This window comes from Anolis sagrei, chromosome 10 (genome assembly GCF_037176765.1).
Source record: "Anolis sagrei isolate rAnoSag1 chromosome 10, rAnoSag1.mat, whole genome shotgun sequence".
Taxonomy (NCBI): Eukaryota; Metazoa; Chordata; class Lepidosauria; order Squamata; family Dactyloidae; genus Anolis; species Anolis sagrei.
Window position 1 is genome coordinate 35,199,263 of NC_090030.1, and position 23,354 is coordinate 35,222,616.

At 47.2% G+C, this 23,354-nt stretch overlaps 1 protein-coding gene across 1 annotated transcript in view; it reads right to left on the reverse strand.

Annotated features, from left to right (window-relative positions):
- The window catches only part of PASD1 (PAS domain containing repressor 1), a 167,991-nt gene that overhangs the window by 17,080 nt on the left and 127,557 nt on the right, over positions 1-23,354 (reverse strand). The window contains exons 12-17 of the mRNA XM_067471693.1: positions 23,263-23,354; positions 21,773-21,854; positions 15,192-15,315; positions 4,555-4,664; positions 2,887-2,973; positions 835-993 (exon numbers count right to left, since the gene is read on the reverse strand). The exon at positions 23,263-23,354 is cut by the window's right edge and continues 56 nt beyond it. Of these exons, the coding sequence (XP_067327794.1) occupies positions 835-993; positions 2,887-2,973; positions 4,555-4,664; positions 15,192-15,315; positions 21,773-21,854; positions 23,263-23,354 (654 nt within the window). The remainder of the gene's footprint in view (positions 1-834; positions 994-2,886; positions 2,974-4,554; positions 4,665-15,191; positions 15,316-21,772; positions 21,855-23,262) is intronic.

A 23,354-nucleotide genomic window follows, 5' to 3' on the forward strand; every position in this document is an offset into this window, starting at 1 on the left:
GATGCAGGCGAAACGTCAGGAGAAATGCCTCTAGAACAGTGTTTCTCAACCTGGGGGTCGGGACCCCTGGAGGGGTCGCGACCCCTGGAGGGGTCGCGAAGGGGTGTTAGAGGGGTCGCCAAAGGCCATCTGAAAACACAGTACTTTCTGTTGGTCATGGGGGTTCTGTGTGGGAAGTTTGACCCAATTCTATTGTTGGTGGGGTTCAGAATGCTCTTTGATTGTAGGTGAACTATAAATCCCAGCAACTTCAATTCCCAAATGTCAAGGTCTGTTTTCCCCAAACTCCACCAGTGTTTGCATTTGGCCATATTGAGTATTTGTGCCAAGTTTGGTCCAGATCCATCATTGTTTGAATTCACAGTGATCTCTGGATGAAGGTGAACTACAACTCCAAAACTCAGGGTCAATGCCCACCAAACCCTTCCAGTATTTTCTGTTGGTCATGGGAGTTCTGTGTGCCAAGTTTGGTTCAATTCCATTGTTGGTGCAGTACAGAAGACTTTTTGATTGTAGGTGTACTATAAATCCCAGCAACTACAACTCCCAAATGAAAAAACAACACACCCCCCCCCCCCACAACCCCACCATGTTTGGGGGTCACCACAACATGAGGAACTGTATTAAGGGGTCACGGCATTAGGAAGGTTGAGAAACACTGCTCTAGAACATGGCCGTATAGCCCAAAAAAACCTACAACAACCCAACTTAGAGGGATCGTGAGTGATTTTCCCTGCACCAGAATTCCTATCCTGCTGCCTTTCAAGAGCCTGGGCCTCTCTGGGGTTTTGTCTGGTTTGGATCCGAGTTGCAACGGAAGCCCCATCGAGTTACCTGCAAGTTGGAGTCTTGCACCAGCTGGAGCTGCTCCTTGATGACGTGCAGTTCTTCTTGCTGCGTCTTGATGTCGGCCTGCAAGATGCGGGTCCTTTCCTCCAGCTGTTCCTTCAGCTGATGCATCATCCCCATCTGGGCCGGGAAGTGATACACCGGCTGCAAGCACAGAAGGGACAACAGGCGCGTTACTCACCCAGACCTTTGGAGCCACCACTTACACCAGGGATCCACAAACTATTTAAACAAGTCACAGTCCACAAACTGTTGGAGGGCCGGATTATAATTTGAAAAAAGCATGGGTTAATTCCTATGCACACTACACATATCTTATTTGTAGTGCAAAAAAACAACAACACTTAAAAACAATACAATAATTAAAATAAAGTACAATTTTAACAAATATAAACTTATCAGTATCTCAATGGGAAGTATGAGTCTGCTTTTGGCTGATGAGATAGGATTGTTGTTGTTGCTGCTGTTGTTATGTGCTTTCAAGACTTAGGTTGACCATGAGCGAGGGCTGGGTAAATGACCTTGGAGGGCCGTATTCGGCCCGCGGGCCATAGTTAGAGGACCCCTGATTTACACCAATCGCATAGGAGATTTACACCAATCGCTTAAGTCTGTGCAAGCCTCGCACGTTCTGCACAGAGGCTACTGGAAGCCCCTATTAAAAATGGCCTCTGTCGCTTTGCTTCAAGTGCTCAGATTCAGTATTGCTACATGCCCTTTATGCCAAAAAGGTAGAATCCTAGAATCAAAGAGTTGGAAGAGACCTCCTGGGCCATCCAGTCCAACCCCATTCTGCCAAGAAGCAGGAATATTACATTCAAATCACCCCTGACAGATGGCCATCCAGCCTCTGTTTAAAAGCTTCCAAAGAAGGAGCATCCACCACACTCCCTCCGGGGCAGAGAGTTCCACTGCTGAACGGCTCTCATAGTCAGGAAGATCTTCCTCGTGTTCAGACGGAATCTCCTTTCTTGTAGTTTGAAGCCATTGTTCCATTGCGTCCTAGTCTCCAAGGAAGCAGAAAACAATCTTGCTCCCTCCTCCTCCCTGTGGCTTCCTCTCACATATTTATACATGGCTATCATATCTCCTCTCAGCCTTCTCTTCTTCAGGCTAAACATGCCCAGCTCCTTAAGCCGCTCCTCATAGGGCTTGTTCTCCAGACCCTTGCTCATTTTAGTCGCCCTCTTCTGGGCACATTCCATCTTCTCAATATCTTTCTTGAATTGTGGTGCCCAGAATTGGACACAATATTCCAGGTAAAGTGGTCTAACCAAGGCGGAATAGAGCATGGGGAGCATGACTTCCCTAGATGTTCAGATGGGATCTCCTCTCTTGTAGTTTGAAGCCATTGTTCCATTGCGTCCTAGTCTCCAGGGAAGCAGAAAGGAAGCTTGCTCCCTCCTCCTCCCTGTGGCTTCCTCTCACATATTTATCCATGGCTCTCATCATATCTCCTCTCAGCCTTCTCTTCTTCAGGCTAAACATGCCCAGCTCCTTAAGCCACTCCTCATAGGGCTTGTTCTCCAGACCCTTGATCTGCTCCCTCCTCCCTGTGGCTTCCTCTCACATATTTATACATGGCTATCATCATATCTCCTCTCAGCCTTCTCTTCTTCAGGCTAAACATGCCCAGCTCCTTAAGCCACTCCTCATAGGGCTTGTTCTCCAGACCCTTGATCATTTGAGTCACCCTCTCCTGGACACATCCCAGCTTGTCAACATCAGTTGCGGTCCCCAGATCCCAATTTAAGGGCTGCCCGAAGCCACATCATTCATTTCCCTGTTGCTAAAAGTCATTGATCTAAGACGAAGGCAAGGAAAATCATTGCAACAAGCTCTCACAGCACACATTGCACAACAAAATTTGGAGAGAAAAAATATGTTCCTAATTTGAAAGTATTATTTCCTGTTTAATTGTGCGGTTCTGACTGTGAAAGTAGTTCTTCAACTCTGGAAAGTTTGTTTTTGTGGCACAAACTATGTTGAATTGGTACGAATGGAGGGAAATCCATTGAAAACTAGAGCATAACATACCATAACCGTCTGCTGTGCAGGAACCGTGGGCTGTGCCATATGATGCTGCGGAAGATGCTCGGTGGGCGTTTGGGGTGTTGTTATCCCCTTCGAAAGAAAGAAAGAAAGAAAAAAGAAAGAAAGAAAGAAAGAAAGAAAGGAGAGAAACTGATTCATAACACACCCAATGCAAGAATGAACCAGATTGTCTTACTTTTCGTGCAACACACACATCCAGAATCTGTATTTTTGTAATACTGGTAGCCAGATTTTCATGCTTTCCTCCTTTCTGTTGAAATTGTCCACATGCATGTATCAATCAGGGATGGTTAATACCTCCCAACAAAGGATTCCCCACGGCAGGAACGATTTCCCCTGGGAGTTGTAGTTTCCCAAGGTCCATACCCTTTTCTGGGTGCATTTACACTATGAAATGAAACCTCTTGGACCCTAGTTAAAGTATCATAGTTCCATACTATATGCTCCTAGGACAGTGTTTCTCAACCTGGGGGTCGGGACCCCTGGGGGGAGGGGCTCACAAGGGGTCCCAAAGACCATCAGAAAATACAGTATTTTCTGATGGTTATGGGGATTCCATGTGGGAAGTTTGAGCCAATTCTATCATTGGTGGAGTTCAGAATGAACTATAAATCCCAGAAACGACAACTCCCAAATATCAAGATCTATTTCCTCCAAACTCCACCAGTGTTCACATTTGGCCATACTGAGTATTCGTGCCAAGTTTGGTCCAGATCCACCACTGCATGAGTCCACAGTACTCTCTGGATATAGGTGAACTATAACTCCCAAACTCAAAGTCAATGCCCACCAAACCCTTCTGGTATTTTTCGTTGGTCATGGGAGTTCTGTGTGCCAAGTTTGGTTCAAATCCATCGCTAGCAGAGTTCAGAATGCTCTTTGATTATAGGTGAACTATAAATCCCAGCAACTACAACTCCCAAATGACAAAATCAACCTCTCCCCAACCCCACCAGTATTCACATGTTGGTGTATTGCATATCAGATATTTACATGTCATTAGTAAAATGACTGTTATGAAGTAGCAACGAAAACAATGTTATGGTTGGGGGTCAACCCAACATGAGGAACTGGATTAAGGGGTCGTGGCATTAGATGGGTTGAGAACCACTGTCCTAGGAGTTATAGTATCCCAAGATCCATACTCTTCTCTGGAAGCATCTGCACCGGAGAATAAATGCAGTTGGGACCCATTTTGAATGCCATCATCATCATCCTCATCCTCATCATCATCATCATTATCATCATCATCATGCCATGTCTCCATGGATGCAACCTGTAGTGTTTGAACAGACTGAGCATGCTCAGAACTTCTCAGATCTCAATTAGCATTAGATGGCCTGACAGTTTTTAGGTGTGGCTTGTTACTGCCTGGGGGGATCCTTTGTTGAGAGGTGATTAGCTGTCCCTGATTGTTTCTTGCCTAGAGTTCCCCTATGTTTGAGTTTTTTTTAATTTAATGTAATAATTTTAGAGTTTTCCCCATGTTTTTATGACCGAACCCATCAGCAAACGACGTTGTTAAGCCAGGAACAAAAACAGTGTTACATTGTGTAATCGATTGATGGCTTGAGTCCACCATAGAAACAATGAAACGCAATCGCTTCCTTGGTTTCTCGATGGCTTTTTGGGGAGGTGGCCATAACTTACCGGTGTGCTGCTGCTTGAAGGAAGCCTCAAAGGCGTCTTCTCCGTTGGCCCCATGGGCAACGATTGCCGCGTTGGGGTGCTGGCTTCGGTGTGCCGAATGGAGGATGTGGCTGCAAAGGAGAAGAAGCAATGGTGAAGGGATGTGTTGACAACGAGAGGATTGGCGCACAAAAGGGCTTTCTAGCTCCAACCTCACCCTAAGCCAGTGTTTCTCAACCTGGGAGTCGGGACCCCTGAGGGGGTCGCAAAGGGGTGTGAGAGGGGTCACCAAAGACCATCAGAAAACAGTATTTTCTGATGGTCATGGGGATTCCATGTGGGAAGTTTGAGCCAATTTAGTCGTTGGTGGAGTTCAGAATGTTCTTTGATTGTAATGAACTATAAATCCCAGCAACTACAACTCCCAAAAGTCAAGGTCTATTTTCCCCAGGCTCCACCAGTGTTCACATTTGCACATATTGAGTATTTGTGCCAAGTTTGGTCCAGATCCACCATTGCGTGAGTCCACAGTGCTCTCTGGATATAGCTGAACTACTACTCCCAAACTCAAGGTCAATACTCACCAAACCTTTCCAGGTTTTCCGTTGGTCATGGGAGTTCTGCGTGGCAAATTAGGTTCTAATCCATCGCCGGTGGAGTTCAGAATGCTCTTTGATTATAGGTGAACTATAAATCCCAGCAACTACAACTCCCAAATTACAAAATCAATCCTCCCCCAACCCTACTAGCATTTACATGTGGGTGCATTGGGTATTTGTGCCCAGTTTTGTCCAGTGAATGAAAATATATCTTGCATATCTGATATTTACATTATGAATTATAACAATAGTAAAATGACTGTTATGAAGTAGAAGCAAAAACAATGTTATGGTTGGGGGTCACCACAACATGAGAGACTGGATGAAGGGGTCACAGCATTAGGAAGGTTGAGAACCACTGCCCTAAGCATTCGCGGAGATGTTGAACATGCAACTAGGCTTAGCCCCGAAGAAGGAAGATAGCTTCCCTCCATGAATACGCTGGGGAAATCCTCGCAAGAATCCTTGCAAACCGCCTTCTGCCCCAATCAGAAGACACCCTCCCAGAATCCCAGAGCGGTGTCGCCCCTTCTAACAAAACAGATCTTGAGTTTGGGAGTTGTAGTTCATCTACATCTGTGGACTCAAACAATGATGGATCTGGACCAAACTTGGCACAAATACTCAATATGCCCAGATGTGAAGACTGGTGGAGTCTGGGGAAAATAGACCTTGAATCATAGAATCATAGAATCAAAGAGTTGGAAGAGACCTCCTGGGCCATCATCCAGTCCAACCCCATTCTGCCAAGAAGCAAGAATATTGCATTCAAAGCACCCCTGACAGATGGCCATCCAGCCTCTGTTTCAAAACCTCCAAAGAAGGAGCCTCCACCGCTCTCCTGGGGCAGAGAGTTCCACTGCTGAACGGCTCTCACAGTCAGGAAGTTCTTCCTCATGTTCAGATGGAATCTCCTCTCTTGTAGTTTGAAGCCATTGTTCCCTTGCGTCCTAGTCTCCAGGGAAGCAGAAAACAAGCTTGCTCCCTCCTCCTCCCTGTGGCTTCCTCTCACATATTTATACATGGCTATCATATCTCCTCTCAGCCTTCTCTTCTTCAGGCTACACATGCCCAGCTCTTTAAGCCGCTCCTCATAGGGCTTGTTCTCCAGACCCTTGATCTGCTCCCTCCTCCCTGTGGCTTCCTCTCACATATTTATACATATCTCCTCTCAGCCTCCTCTTCTTCAGGCTAAACATGACATTTGGGAGTTGTAGTTGCTGGGATTTATAATTCACTACAATCAAAGAGCATTCTGAGCCCCACCAGTGATAGAATTGGACCAATCTTTCCACACAGAGTTCCCATGCCCAACAGAAAATACTGTGTTTTCTCATGGTCTTTGGCGACCCCTCTGACACCCCCTCGTGACATCCCCCCCAGGGGTCCTGACCCCCAGGTTGAGAAACGCTGTCCTAGTTCCAACAGATCTCACAACCTCTGAGGATGCTTGCCGTAGATGCAGGCGAAATGTCAGGAGAGAATGCCTCTAGAACTTATTTATTTATTTAATGTATTATTCGAACTTATATGCCACCACTCCTCTGGGCTCGGAGTGGCTTACAAGAACAGGCTAAAATCTAACACAATTTAAAACAATTTAAAAACAATCAGAGATCAACAGATATGTCTTCCATGCCCTGCAGAAACCTGATAAGTCCCGCAAGGCATGGACTTCAGGTGGCAGAGTATTCCAGAGCGATGGTGCCACTGCTGTGAAGGCTCTGCGTCTGGTTGCTGTTAGACGCAAGGTCTTGACACTGGGGATTTCCTACAGATCTTGGTCCTCAGAACGGAGGGATCTCTGGGGTTGGGAGGGGGTGAGGCGGTCCCTCAGGTACATTGGCCCCAGACCATGCCAGGCCTTCAAGGGGAGTCCCATCCCTTTGAAAGTGATTCGGTGCTCAATGGGCAACCAACGCAGCTGCAGGAAGGTTGGGGTGATGTGGCATCTCATCGGAATTCCCGCAAGAAGCCGAGCAGCTGCATTTTGTACCAGCTTGAGCTTCCGGACCACCGACAGAGGAAGGCCAATGTGGAGGGCGTTACAGTAGTCCAGTCTTGAGATGACCGTGGCCTGGATCACCGTAGCGAGGTTGTCCCTGGACAGGGAGGGGGCCAGCCGTCTAGCCTGCCGCAAGTGAAAGAAGGCGGTTCTGCTCACGGCGGAGAGAGACCTGGGCCTCCATCGTCAGCAGAGGGTCCAAAAGGACTCCCAGACTCTTGACCAACGAGGACGGGCGTAGCGCCTCGCCATCCAGGGTGGGCAGCTGGACATCCCCACTGCCCGGTCAACCCAGCCATAGGATCTCCGTCTTTGCTGGATTCACCCTCAACCTGCTGGCACGCAGCCATCCAGTCACGACTTCGAGGCACTGAGGGAAGGAATCGGGTACAGAGTCCGGTCGGCCTTCCATCCTCAGCACCAGCTGAGTGTCATCGGCGTATTGGTAACACTCAAGGCCAAAATCTCAAACCAGCTGAGCAAGTGGTCGCATAGAGATGTTCAACAAGAGAGGGGAGAGAATGGCCCCTTGAGGAGGAACCCCACAAGAGAGAGAGAGGGGGGGGGACCTCTCAGAGACCAGACCTCCCCTCTCCACGGTTGAGAAGGAAGGAGGGGAGCCAATTCAAAGCTGCCCCCCTGACTCCAGCAACAACTTGGTCTTATATCCCCAAAAAACGTACAACAACCCAAGAAAGTGGCGGTTGGGCAGATATAAACAAGGCTTTCCCTTTTCAGAGGCTTGTTGACTGAGATATGAATCCTTGGCCCAACCGGCCGGTCAATGTTCTCTTGTGATTGTGTCGCGAAAGCCACGGCCGCCCCCTTTTTGTGCTTAGCCCTTGCTAGCGGATTAATCCCAGCGTCAGTCATGTGCCGGGTGTTTTGCAGTGAGGAGGGTGGGAAGAGCCGAAGATCAACCCAGCCGCTTAGGAAGTGCCGCGTTCCCGGACCTTGTGTTCTTTCCTCCCGTGTCCTGTCCCTCTTGCGATGGAAGCAGATTGCCAGATTGGGGCCTAATCCTTGGGTCTTGGTTCAGCCGCCGGCGGGAGCAGGCTGTCCTTTTCCCGCATCGTGCGCACAAAGGGAAAGGCTTTCCGTGCTCTGCTCTTCCGCCAAGGCGGTTAATGCGTCTGTTTCAGCTGATTTTAGTCCTATAGATTAGTTTGGTTGCATGGATGGGAAAGACGCTCTGTGCCTCTCGGTGCTCTTATCCCTTTTTAATTTGGGCTTACCACTTTGAGAAAAAAGTCAGGATCTAAAATCATCGTTGTCACTGTCAGTACAGACCTGTTTTCTGAAATGCCTCCTTTCGGAGTCGGGAAAAGGATCCATCTTGATCCAAGATCCTCATTCGTGTTTGCAAGATTCAAACCCAGTGGTTCTCAACCTTCCTAATGCGGTGAGCCCTCAATGCAGTTCCTCCTGTTGTGTTGACTCCCAACCATAACATTATTTATGATGCTACCGCATGTAAATCATCACTCTACTTAGGCAGAAAAACGAAATGCGAAGAGACAGAATGGGGGACGATGAGGCCTGGCTTGAGAGCAGCACGTGTGGAAAAGATCTTGGAGTCCTCGTGGGGAGGAAGGGGAACATGAGCCAGGAATGTGATGTGGTGGCAAAAAAAGCCAATGGGATTGTGGCCTGCATCAAGAGGAGCCTAGTGTGCGCCAGTTGCGCCCGTACCTTGGGAAGTCTGATCTGGCCACAGTGGTCCACGCTCTTGTTACATCCCAAATAGACTACTGCAATGCACTCTACGTGGGGTTGCCCTTGAAGACTGTTCGGAAACTTCAACTAGTCCAATGGGCGGCGGCCAGACCACTCACCGGAGCGTCATACAGGGAGCATACCACCCCTCTGTTATGTCAGCTCCACTGGCTGCTGATCCAGTTCCAAGCACAATTCAAAGTGCTGGATTTGACCTACAAAACCCTATACGGCTCCGGCCCAGCGTACCTATCGGAACGCATCTCCCTCTACGTCCCACCTCGGAGTTTAAGATCCTCTGGGGAGGCCCTGCTCTCGGCCCCGCCTCTGTCACAAGTGAAGCTGGTGGCAACGAGGAGCAGAGCCTTCTTGGTGGTGGCCCCTCCCCTGTGGAATACGCTCCCCGGGGAAATTAGGTCATCGACATCCCTCTTCTCGTTTAGAAGGAAACTAAAAACATGGATATGGGACCAGGCCTTTGGGTAATCTGGCAGACAGACAAAGGACAATGACGACTAGAATTGGATAGGATTATGATAATGCGGATGTTTTGGCCTTCAACTCCCAGAAATCCTAACAGCTGGCAAACTGGCTGGGATTTCTGGGAGTTGTAGGCCAAAACACCTGAGGACCCACAGGTTGAGAACCACTGGTCTAGATCTAGGGAAGTCCTGCTCCCCATGCTCTATTCCGCTTTGGTTAGACCACTTTACCTAGAATATTGTGTCCAGTTCTGGGCACCACAATTGAAGAGAGATATTGACTCTAAGCTGGAATGTGTCCAGAGAAAGAGGGCAACTCAAATGATCAAGGGTCTGGAGAACAAGCCCTATGAGGAGCAGCTTAAGGAGCTGGGCATGTTTAGCCTGAAGAAGAAAAGGCTGAGAGGAGACATGATAGCCGTGTATAAATATGTGAGAGGAAGCCACAGGGAGGAGGGAGCAGATCAAGGGTCTGAAGAACAAGCCCTATGAGGAGTGTCTTAAGGAGCTGGGCATGTTTAGCCTGAAGAAGAGAAGGCGGAGAGGAGATATGATAGCCATGTATAAATATGTGAGAGGAAGCCACAGGGAGGAGGAGGAGGGAGCAAGCTTGTTTTCTGCTTCCCTGGAGACTAGGACGCAAGGGAACAATGGCTTCAAACTACAAGAGAGGAGATTCCATCTGAACACGAGGAAGAACTTCCTGACTGTGAGAGCCGTTCAGCAGTGGAACTCTCTGCCCCGGAGTGTGGTGGAGGCTCCTTCTTTGGAAGCTTTTAAACAGAGGCTGGATGGCCATCTGTCAGGGGTGATTTGAATGCAATATTCCTGCTTCTTGGCAGAATGGGGTTGGACTGGATGGCCCAGGAGGTCTCTTCCAAATCTAGGATTCTAGGATTCTATGATTCTAAGATGTGGCGGCAAAAAAAAAGCCAATGGGATTTTGGCCTGCATCAAGAGGAGCCGAGTGTCTAGATCTCGGGAAGTCATGCTCCCCATGCTCTATTCCGCCTTGGTTAGGCCACTCTACCTGGAATATTGTGTCCTTAAGCCGCTCCTCATAGGGCTTGTTCTCCAGACCCTTGATCATTTTAGTCGCCCTCCTCTGGACACATTCCAGCTTGTCAATATCTCTCTTCAATTGTGGTGCCCAGAATTGGACACAATATCCCAGGTGTGGTCCAACCAAAGCGGAATAGAGCATGGGGAGCAGGACTTCCCTAGATCTAGACACTAGGCTCCTCTTGATACAGGACAAAATCCCATTGGCTTTTTTTGCCGCCGCATCACATTCCTGGCTCATGTTCCCCTTCCTCCCCACGAGGACTCCAAGATCTTTTCCACACGTCCTGCTTTCGAGCCAGGCCTCATCATTGTCCCCCATCCTGTCTCTTTGCATTTCGTTTTTTCTGCCTAAGTGGAGTCTCTTGCATTTGTCCCCGTTGAACTTCATTTTGTTAGTTTTGGCCACTCATCTCTCTAATCTGTCAAGATCGTTTTGAATCCTGCTCCTGTCCTCTGGAGTCTTGGCTATCCCTCCCAATTTGGTGTCGTTTGCAAACTTGACGATCCTGCCTTCTTGCCCTTCATCTAAGTCATGAATGAAGATCCTGAACAGGACTGGGCCCAGGACGGAACCCTGCGGATGGCACTCCACTTGTCACTTCTTTCCAGGATGATGATGAGGAAGCCTTGGGGAGAATCACCCTCTGGGTTCGTCTACTTAACCAATTCCAGATCCACCTCACCGTAGTTTTGCCTCGCCCACATTGGACTAGTTTCCTTGCCAGAAGGTCGTGGGGGACCTTGTCAAAGAAGGCCTTCCTGAAATCCAGACACGCTCCATCCACGGCATCATTCCCCACATCTACCCAGCTTGTAGCTCTATCGAAAAAAGAGATCAGATGAGTCTGGCATGACTTGTTTGTGATCAATCCATGTTGACTCTTAGCGATGACCGCATTGGTTTCTAAGTGTTTGCAGACCACAGTCTGACATCAAGACCAGGAGCAGATCTTGAAGGAGGCAGTCTGTAATCCTTTAGGAAGAAATGTTGGGATCACAAAAAGTCAGCAGGGATTCCTCAAAAACAAGTAATGATAGACTCATCTCTTTTTTGATGGAGTCACAAGCTTGGTAGATGCAGGAAATTGTGTGGATGGAGCAGATCTTGAATCCAGGAAGGCCTTCAACTTCCTGGAGTTATCTATTCATCATGGAGGATGATATATATATATGTACCATGGACGATGGGACTTGCAATACCTGCACTCCCTTCCTAAGACCATTACAACTACCAACAATGATGGATCAGGAACACAATTTACACAGAGAGCCCGCATGACCCAGTCTACATCTGGATGAGGTTTGGAAGAATTTGACAATGGATGATGGGACTTGCAGTCACTTCACTCACTTCCTGAGACCACTGAGACCCTCACCAATGACTGATCAAGACCAAACTTGGCACACAGTGTCCCCATGACCCACTCTACATCCTGATGCGCTTTGGAAGAATTTGACAATGGATGATGGGACTTGCAGTCACTTCACTCACTTCCTGAGACCACTGAGACCCTCACCAATGACTGATCAAGACCAAACTTGGCACACAGTGTCCCCATGACCCACTCTACATCCTGGTGCGGTTTGGAAGAATTTGACAATGGATGATGGGACTTGCAGTCACTTCACTCACTTCCTGAGACCACTGAGACCCTCACCAATGACTGATGAAGACCAAACTTGGCACACAGTGTCCCCATGACCCACTCTACATCCTGGTGCGGTTTGGAAGAATTTGACAATGGATGATGGGACTTGCAGTCACTTCACTCACTTCCTGAGACCACTGAGACCCTCATCAATGACTGATGAAGACCAAACTTGGCACACAGTGTCCTCATGACCCACTCTACATCCTGGTGCGGTTTGGAAGAATTTGACAATGGATGATGGGACTTGCAGTCACTTCACTCACTTCCTGAGACCACTGAGACCCTCACCAATGACTGATCAAGACCAAACTTGGCACATAGTGTCCCCATGACCTACTCTACATCCTAGTGCGGTTTGGAAGAATTTGACAATGGATGATGGGACTTGCAGTCACTTCACTCACTTCCTGAGACCACTGAGACCCTCACCAATGACTGATCAAGACCAAACTTGGCACACAGTGTCCCCATGACCCACTCTACATCCTGGTGCGGTTTGGAAGAATTTGACAATGGATGATGGGACTTGCAGTCACTTCACTCACTTCCTGAGACCACTGAGACCCTCATCAATGACTGATCAAGACCAAACTTGGCACACAGTGTCCCCATGACTCACTCTACATCCTGGTGCGGTTTGGAAGAATTTGACAATGGATGATGGGACTTGCAGTCACTTCACTCACTTCCTGAGACCACTGAGACCCTCACCAATGACTGATGAAGACCAAACTTGGCACACAGTGTCCCCATGACCCAGTCTACATCCTGGTGTGGGTTGGAAGAATTTGACAATGGATGATGGGACTTGCAGTCACTTCACTCACTTCCTGAGACCACTGAGACCCTCACCAATGACTGATCAAGACCAAACTTGGCACACAGTGTCCCCATGACCCACTCTACATCCTGGTGCAGTTTGGAAGAATTTGACAATGGATGATGGTACTTGCAGTCACTTCACTCACTTCCTGAGACCACTGAGACCCTCACCAATGACTGATGAAGACCAAACTTGGCACACAGTGTCCCCATGACCCACTCTACATCCTGGTGCGGGTTGGAAGAATTTGACAATGGATGATGGGACTTGCAGTCACTTCACTCACTTCCTGAGACCACTGAGACCCTCATCAATGACTGATGAAGACCAATCTTGGCACACAGTGTCCCCATGACCCACTCTACATCCTGGTGCGGTTTGGAAGAATTTGACAATGGATGATGGGACTTGCAGTCACTTCACTCACTTCCTGAGACCACTGAGACCCTCACCAATGACTGATCAAGACCAAACTTGGCACACAGTGTCCCCATGACCCACTCTACATCCTGGTGCGGTTTGGAAGAATTTGACAATGGATGATGGGACTTGCAGTCACTTCACTCACTTCCTGAGACCACTGAGACCCTCATCAATGACTGATCAAGACCAAACTTGGCACACAGTGTCCCCATGACCCACTCTACATCCTGGTGCGGTTTGGAAGAATTTGACAATGGATGATGGGACTTGCAGTCACTTCACTCACTTCCTGAGACCACTGAGACCCTCACCAATGACTGATGAAGACCAAACTTGGCACACAGTGTCCCCATGACCCACTCTACATCCTGGTGCGGTTTGGAAGAATTTGACCCTCACCAATGACTGATGAAGACCAAACTTGATGGTGGTACTTGCAGTCACTTCACTCACTTCCTGAGACCACTGAGACCCTCACCAATGACTGATGAAGACCAAACTTGGCACACAGTGTCCCCATGACCCAGTCTACATCCTGGTGCGGGTTGGAAGAATTTGACAATGGATGATGGGACTTGCAGTCACTTCACTCACTTCCTGAGACCACTGAGACCCTCACCAATGACTGATGAAGACCAAACTTGGCACACAGTGTCCCCATGACCCACTCTACATCCTGGTGCGGGTTGGAAGAATTTGACAATGGATGATGGGACTTGCAGTCACTTCACTCACTTCCTGAGACCACTGAGACCCTCATCAATGACTGATGAAGACCAATCTTGGCACACAGTGTCCCCATGACCCACTCTACATCCTGGTGCGGTTTGGAAGAATTTGACCCTCACCAATGACTGATGAAGACCAAACTTGATGGTGGTACTTGCAGTCACTTCACTCACTTCCTGAGACCACTGAGACCCTCACCAATGACTGATGAAGACCAAACTTGGCACACAGTGTCCCCATGACCCACTCTACATCCTGGTGCGGGTTGGAAGAATTTGACAATGGATGATGGGACTTGCAGTCACTTCACTCACTTCCTGAGACCACTGAGACCCTCATCAATGACTGATGAAGACCAAACTTGGCACACAGTGTCCCCATGACCCACTCTACATCCTGGTGCGGTTTGGAAGAATTTGACAATGGATGATGGGACTTGCAGTCACTTCACTCACTTCCTGAGACCACTGAGACCCTCACCAATGACTGATCAAGACCAAACTTGGCACACAGTGTCCCCATGACCCACTCTACATCCTGGTGCGCTTTGGAAGAATTTGACAATGGATTATGGGACTTGCAGTCACTTCACTCACTTCCCGAGACCACTGAGATCCTCACCAATGACTGATGAAGACCAAACTTGGCACACAGTGTCCCCATGACCCACTCCACATCCTGGTGCGGTTTGGAAGAATTTGACAATGGATGATGGGACTTACAGTCACTTCACTCACTTCCTGAGACCACTGAGACCCTCATCAATGACTGATGAAGACCAAACTTGGCACACAGTGTCCCCATGACCCACTCTACATCCTGGTGCACTTTCGAGGAGGACAGACCATGGATGATAGGACTTCAAGTACCTCCACTCCCTTCCGAAGACTGCTGCAACCCTCATCTAATGTCCGATCAAGACCAAACTTGGCACACAGAGCCCCCATGACTCACTCTAGAGGAGGAACCATTGCGGAGAAACACCTTTTGGGTTCCGTTGCTCCAACAATGACAGGTTTGCCTGATGGTAGCCTTGCCTGGCCCACATTGGACTAGTTTTGACTAGTTTGCTTGCACATTGGACTCGTTTTGACTAGTTTGCTTGCACATTGGACTAGTTTGCTTGCAAGGTCCCTTCGTTTGGCTGCTCCACACGGTACTTACATGCAGAGTCCGAAAGTGCCGTGTGTGAGGATCGACGGGAACTGGGCGAGGAGGCGGAGAGCCTTTCGTGGGTAGGTTCCTGGCTGGGAGCGCACTGGCGGATGTCAATGTAACTCCCATGACTCTGGAAAGAAGCCAAGCAAGCATTGCATTATTTATGTATTTATTTATTTATTTGCGACATTTATATGCTGCTCTTCGCACCCCGAAGGGGACTCAGAGTGGCTTACAAGATATATACACATACAATCTATATATATAAAAATGTTCTGTGCATAATGAGTACCTTAAAAACAAAAGAACCAATGAACGAAATCACACCAAATTTGGCAACAAGACGTCTCACTACACAAGGAGTGACCATCACTCAAACAATTATGATTTTGTCATTTGGGAATTGTAGTTGCTGTGATTTATAGTTCAACTACAATCAAAGAGCATTCTGAACTCCACCAACGATGGAATTGAACCAAACTTGGCACACAGAACTCCCATGAACGACAGAAAATACTGGAAGGGTTTGGTGGGCATTGACCTTGAGTTTGGGAGTTGTAGTTCCCCTACATCCAGAGAGCACTGTGGACTCAAACAATGATGGATCTGGACCAAACTTGGCACGAATACTCAACACGCCCAAATATGAACACAGATGGAGTTTGGGGAAAATAGACCTTCACATTTAGGAGTTGTAGTCACTGGGATTCACAGTTCACCTACAATCAAAGAGCATTCTGAACCACACCAACGACAGAATTGGGGCAAACTTCCCACGCAGAACCCTCATGACCAACAGAAAATACTTAAGGCCATCCAATCCAACCACCACATAAAGAACTGTATTAAGGGGTCGCAGCATTAGGAAGGTTGAGAACCACTGTACTATACATGAAATGAAATGCAAAGATACAGAATGGGGGACGATGCCTGGCTCGAGAGCAGTACGTGTGAAAAAGATCTTGGAGTCCTCGTGGACAGGAAGTTAAACATGAGCCAACAATGTGATGTGGCGGCAAAAAAAGCCAATGGGATTTTGGCCTGCATCAATAGGAGCATAGAGTCTAGATCTTCTCGGTGGTGGCCCCCCGGCTGTGGAACACCCTCCCTGTTGAAGTTAGACAGGCGCCCTCCTTGATGGCCTTTCGTAGGGGCCTGAAAACATGGCTCTTCGAGCAGGCCTTCAACTGAGTGTATCTTGAACGACACTGGAATGTACTAGGACTATGAATTTTGGCTATGACCCCAGGACTTGACGAAGCGGATTTTTAGGATAAGTATATGTTATGTTGTAGTTGTCTGGTTTGTATTGTCGTGATTTATTGTACACTGTCTTTTTGTTGTTGTTCACCGCCCCGAGTCGCCCTCGGGCTGAGAGGGGCGGTCAATAAATGCAAGAAATAAATAAATAAATAAATAAATAAATCTAGGGAAGTCATGCTCCCCATGCTCTATTCTGCTTTGGTTAGACCACATCTGGAATATTGTGTCCAATTCTGGGCACCACAATTCAAGAGAGATATTGACAAGCTGGAATGTGTCCAGAGGAGAGCGACTAAAATGATAAAAGGTCTGGAGAACAAGCCCTATGAGGAGCGGCTTAGGGAACTGGGCATGTTTAGCCTGAAGAAGAGAAGGCTGAGAGGAGATATGATAGCCATGTACAAATATGTGAGAGGAAGCCACAGGGAGGAGGAGGGAGCAAGCTTGGTTTCTGCTTCCTTGGAGACTAGGACGCGGAACAATGGCTTCAAACTACAAGAGAGGAGATTCCATCTGAACATGAGGAAGAACTTCCTGAGTGTGAGAGCCGTTCAGCAGTGGAACTCTCTGCCCCGGAGTGTGGTGGAGGCTCCTTCTTTGGAAGCTTTTAAGCAGAGGCTGGATGGCCATATGTTAGGGGTGATTTGAATGCAACATTCCTGCTTCTTGGCAGAATGGGGTTGGACTGGATGGCCCATGAGGTCTCTTCCAACTCTTGGATTCTATGATTCTATACCATTATTATGTAATATTATTGCATGGCCAGCTGCAGCAGCCAACTCCCGCTTTTCCAAAATGACACAAGGGAAATAATAATAATAATAATAATAATAATAATAATAATAATGGACCATATGGACCATATCCTCAGCTGTTGCAAGAAAATTGCACAGACGGACTACAAACAGAGGCACAACTCTTTGGCCCAAATGATTCATTGGAACTTATGCCACAAAGACCACCTGCCAGCAGCAAAGAATTGGTAAAGGGATCATAAACCCGCAAAAAGAGTGGAAAATGAACATGCAAAAATCCTGTGGGACTTTTGAATCCAGATTGACAAAGTTTTGGAACACAATACACCAGACATCACGATTGTGGAGAAGAAAAAAGTCTGGATGGTTGATGTCGCCATTCCAGGTGAGGAAAAACAACAGGAAAAACTCAGCCATTATCAAGACCTCAAAATCGAACGGCAAAGGCTCTGATTGCATAAACCAGTCCAGGTGGTCCCAGTGGTTATCGGCACACTGGGAGCCGTGCCAAAAGATCTCAGCCAGCATTTGGAAACAATAAACATCAAGAAAATCATGATCTGTCAACTGCAAAAGGCCACCTGACTTGGATCTGTGTGCATCATTCGGAAATACATCACACAGTCCTGGACGCTTGGAAAGGGTTCGACTTGTGATTTTGTGATACGAAATCCAGCAGAGAGAGATCTCGTTTGCTGTGACATATTGTGCTTTTGTGTCCATAATAATAATAATAATAATAATAATAATAATAATAATAATAATAGCATTCTGAACTCCATCAACGATGGAATTGAACCAAACTTGGCAGACAGTTCTCCCATACTGGAAGGGTTTGGTGGGCAGTGTCCTTTGGTTTTGGAGTTGTAGTTCACCTACATCCAGAGAGCACTGTGGACTCAAACAAGGATGGATCTGGACCAAGCTCTACACGAATACTCAATATGCCCAAATGTGAACACTGGTGGAGTTTGGGAAAAATAGAATCTTGACATTTGGGAGTTGTAGTTGCTGGGATTTATAGTTCACCTACAATCAAAGAGCATTCTGAGCCCCACCAATGATGGAATTGAACCAATCTTGGCACACAGGACTCCCCTGACCAACAGAAAATACTGGAAGGGTTTGGTGGGCAGTGTCCTTTGGTTTGGGAGTTGTAGTTCACCTACATCCAGAGAGCACTGTGCACTCAAACAATGATGGATCTGGACCAAACTCTACACAAATACTCAATATGCCCAAATGTGAACACTGGTGGAGTGTGGGGAAAATAGAATCTTGACATTTGGGAGTTGTAGTTGCTGGGATTTATAGTTCACCTACAATCAAAGAGCATTCTGAACCCCACCAACGATAGAATTGGGCCAAACCTCCCACACAGAACCCCCATGTGGGCCACAGCAATGCGTGGCAGGGGACGGCTAGGAATAAAATAATAATAATAATAATAAATCAGTGGAGAACTACGAAGACTATTTTAGAGAAAGGCTGAAGAAGCTGCAAAAAGGTTTTGTCAATAGTTTTTGTCAATTTCTTCTGCCACTTTTGCATCTTGTTATGAAAACACTGCCAATGGTTTATTTTTAACACGTTAACTGAGTTGACCCTGTTAACTGGGCAGCCGTGACGAGGCCGGATTGATTATTTTAGAAGGCAATGGAAAGTGTCGTCATGGCCACAGTTCTGCCATGACACCCAAAGAGCATGAGGACGGGCGCTAATACGGAGGGAAAACAGATCAATGCAACATCGTCCGTCCCGCACTCTCAGTCTCAGATACAAATTGTGAGTCAGCACAGAAGCCTCACAGGTGAAAGGGAAGTTTCTAGACATTTCAATTCACATATGGGGCAATATGGATATGTTATTAACTGTTTAAGTAGTTGTTCTCAGCAGACTGAAAGCCAAAACCAAGGTCACAACAACATCTGTTATAGAACTCCAGTATGCTGATGACGACATCATCTATGCGCATTCAGAAGAAGATCTACAAGCCACTCTAAACATCTTCACTGAAGCATACGAGAAGGTCGGCCTGTCATTGAACATTGAGAAAACCAAAGTGCTCTTCCAGCAGTCACCAGCCAACCCCTCTCCAATGCCAGAGATACAGCTTAATGGTGTAACATTAGAAAATGTTGACCATTTCTGCTCCCTTGGCAGCCACCTCTCCACCAAAGTCAACATTGACACTGAAATACAACACCGCCTGAGCTCTGCGAGTGCAGGATTTTTCCGAATGAAGCAGAGAGTGTTTGAGGACCGGGACATCCCTAGGGATACCAAGGGGCTTGTTTATAAAGTTATTGTCCTCCCAACCCTGCTATACACCTGAATTCAAAGTGCTGGCGTTGGCCTTTAAAGCCCTAAACGGTTCCGGGCCAAGCTACCTATCCGACCGCATCTCTGCCTATGAACCCACCAGGACTTTGAGATCTTCCGGGGAGGCCCTGCTCTCGATCCCGCCTGCTTCTCAAGCTCGGCTGGTGGGGACAAGAGATAGGGCCTTCTCGGTGGTGGCTCCTCGGCTGTGGAACGCCCTTCCTACGGACATTAGACTAGCACCATCTCTAATGGTATTCCGCAAAAAGGTGAAGACCTGGATGTTTGTGCAGGCGTTTGAGTAATTTAGTGCAATCTGGTAATGGAACATAGGAATAGAACAATGGACGACGAACCTGGACTACGCTTGGATGACGAGAAGATTGGGTACGGTTGTTTTTTGTAATAATTGTGCATTGTAATTGCTTATTGGTAATTTATGGATAATGTGTTAAGTCAATTGTTATATGTTGTATGGAACCACTGCTGTTTCTACTGTTTTTACTGTTTGTGAACCGCCGTGAGTCGCCTTCGGGCTTGAGATACAGCCGTATAGAAGCAAAGTAAAGTAAGTAAATAAAACGTGGACAGTCTACAGATGTCAACATTGACACTGAAATACAACACCGCCTGAGCTCTGTGAGTGCAGCATTTTCCCGAATGAAGCAGAGTGTGTTTGAGGACCGGGACATCCGTAGGGATACCAAGGGGCTTGTTGATAAAGCTATTGTCCTCCCAAACCTGCTATACGCCTGCAAAACGTGGACAGTCTACAGATGTCAACATTGACACTGAAATACAACACCGCCTGAGCTCTGTGAGTGCAGCATTTTCCCGAATGAAGCAGAGTGTGTTTGAGGACCGGGACATCTGTAGGGATACCAAGGGGCTTGTTTACAAAGCTATTATCCTCCCAACCCTGCTATACACCTGCAAAACGTGGACAGTCTACAGATGTCAACATTGACACTGAAATACAACACCGGCTGAGATCTGCGAGTGCAGCATTTTTGGGAATGAATCAGAGAGTGTTTGAGGACCGGGACATCCGTAGGGAGACCAAGGGGCTTGTTGATAAAGCTATTGTCCTCCCAACTCTGCTATACACCTGCAAAACGTGGACAGTCTACAGATGTCAACATTGACACTGAAATACAACACCGCCTGAGATCTGCGAGTGCAGAATTTTGGGAATGAAGCAGAGAGTGTTTGAGGACTGGGACATCCGTAGGGAGACCAAGGGGCTTGTTTATAAAGCTATTGTCCTCCCAGCCGTGCTCTATGCCTGCAAGATGTGGACTGTCTATAGATGTCAACACTGAGACTGAAATACAACACCACCTGAGCTCTGCGAGTGCAGCAATTTTGGGAATGAAGCAGAGAGTGTTTGAGGACCGGGACATTCCTAGGGATACCAAGGGGCTTGTTTATAAAGCTGTTGTCCTCCCAACCCTGCTCTATGCCTGCGAAACATGGACTGTCTACAGTCATCACATGCAACTCCTGGAACAATTCCATCAGCGCTGCCTCTGGAAAATCCTGCAAATCTCTTGGGAAGACAAGCAGACAAACGTCAGCATGCTGGAAGAAGCAAAGACCACCAGCATTGAAGCGATGATTGTCCGCCATCAACTCCGCTGGACCGGCCACGTTGTCCGGATGCCTGACCATCGTCTCCCAAAGCAGTTGCTCTACTCCGAACTCAAGAACGGAAAACGGAATGTTGGAGGACAGGAAAAGAGATTGAAAGATGGGCTCAAAGCCAACCTTAAAAACTCTGGCATAGACACTGAGAACTGGGAAGCCCTGGCCCTTGAGCGCTCCAGTTGGAGGTCAGCTGTGACCAGCAGTGCTGTAGAATTTGAAGAGGCACGAATGGAGGGCGAAAGAGAGAAACATGCCAAGAGGAAGGCATGTCAAGCCAATCCCGACTGGGACCGCCTTCCGTCTGGAAGGGAAGGGAGAAGATGCGGGTCAAGAATAGGGCTCCACAGTCACCTACGGACCCACCGCCAGGACACTAAAAATGTCGTGTTTCGCTGATGTGTTATTTCCAATGGTTTTGTATTGTACTTTTATTTTTTTTATTTTCCTTGTTTACTGCTGTGTTGATTTACTGATGTATGTATTGTTGGGATTGGCATCATGTAAGCCGCCCCGAGTCCTCTTGCGGAGATGGTGGCAGGGTATAAACAAAGCTTTATTATTATTATTATTATTATTATTATTATTATTATTATTAAGTACCTTCAAGGAGGAAGCTGCTAGTTCAACAGATGACTCTTCGAGGCCTAGATCCCGCCTTCTTTCCGCTCGAACCTCAGCATAACTGGAAGGGAAAAAGGAAAAGGAAAGGAGTTTGCAATGCAACAAATGCCAATGTCATTATGTTTTCTATTTGCATTCTCATTTCTTCATCTGAAGTGTCTACTACAGGTCCAGCGTTGCCTACCTTGAATCCCAAAATCCAAACGGCACAGAAATTGTCCATCTGAGAAAATACTGGAAGGGTTTGGTGGGCAGTGTCCTTTGGTTTTGGAGTTGTAGTTCACCTCCATCCAGAGATCACCGTGGACTCAAACAATGATGGATCTAGACCAAACTCTACACAAATACTCAATATGCCCAAATGTAAACAGTGGTGGAGTTTGGGGAAAATAGAATCTTGACATTTGGGAGTTGTAGTTGCTGGGGTTTATAGTTCACCTACAATCAAAGAGCATTCTGAACACCACCAATGATAGAATTGGGCCAAACTTGGCACATAGTTCTCCCATGACTAACAGAAAATACTGGAAGGGTTGGGTGGGCAGTGTCCTTTGGTTTTGGAGTTGTAGTTCACCTCCATCTGGAGATCACTGTGGGCTCAAACAATGATGGATCTAGACCATACTTGGCACAAATACTCAATATGCCCAAATGTGAGCACTGGTGGAGTCTGGGGAAAATAGAATCTTGACATTTGGGAGTTGTAGTTGCTGGTATTAATATATATATATATACACACACACACACACACACACACACACATATAGACCTTGACATTTGGGAGTTGTTGTTGCTGGGATTTATAGTTCGCCTACAATCACAGAGCATTTTGAACCCCACCAACAATGGAATTGAACCAAACTTGGCACACAGTTCTCCCATGACCAACAGAAAATACTGGAAGGGTTTGGTGGGCAGTGTCCTTTGGTTTTGGAGTTGTAGTTCACCTACATCCAGAGAGCACTGTGGACTCAAACAATGATGGATCTGGACCAAACTCTACACAAATATTCAATATGCCCAAATGTGAACACTGATCGAGTTTGGGGGAAATCGAATCTTGACATTTGGGAGTTGTAGTTGCTGGGATTTATAGTTCACCTATAATCACAGAGCATTCTCAACCCCACTATGGATAGAATTGGGCCAAACCTCCCAACCAGAACCCCGATGACCAACAGCAACTACAACTCCCAATTTTTTGAGTGAAGGACATACATTGGGTTGTTAGGTGTCCTGTGTCCAAATTTCGTGTCAATTCATCCATTGGTTTTTGAGTTCTATTAATCCCACAAATGAACACGACATTTTTATTTATATTGATATTACTTTAGATTGGGTTCTGAATGTCACTAATTGGGGAGCGACTCATGACGAGGAAAATAAGACTGAGTGTCGCAATATTGGCAATATACAATGGTTTTATCTAAGCGAGTATCTCAGGGAGGCGAAGGGGACGGTGTCCTTACCTGACCACCGTGTGGGTGCAGACAATAAACTCGGGTTTGGAGTTCCACTGATGGTAGGTGATGTAGTAGTGGGTTTGCAGCCATATCCACTG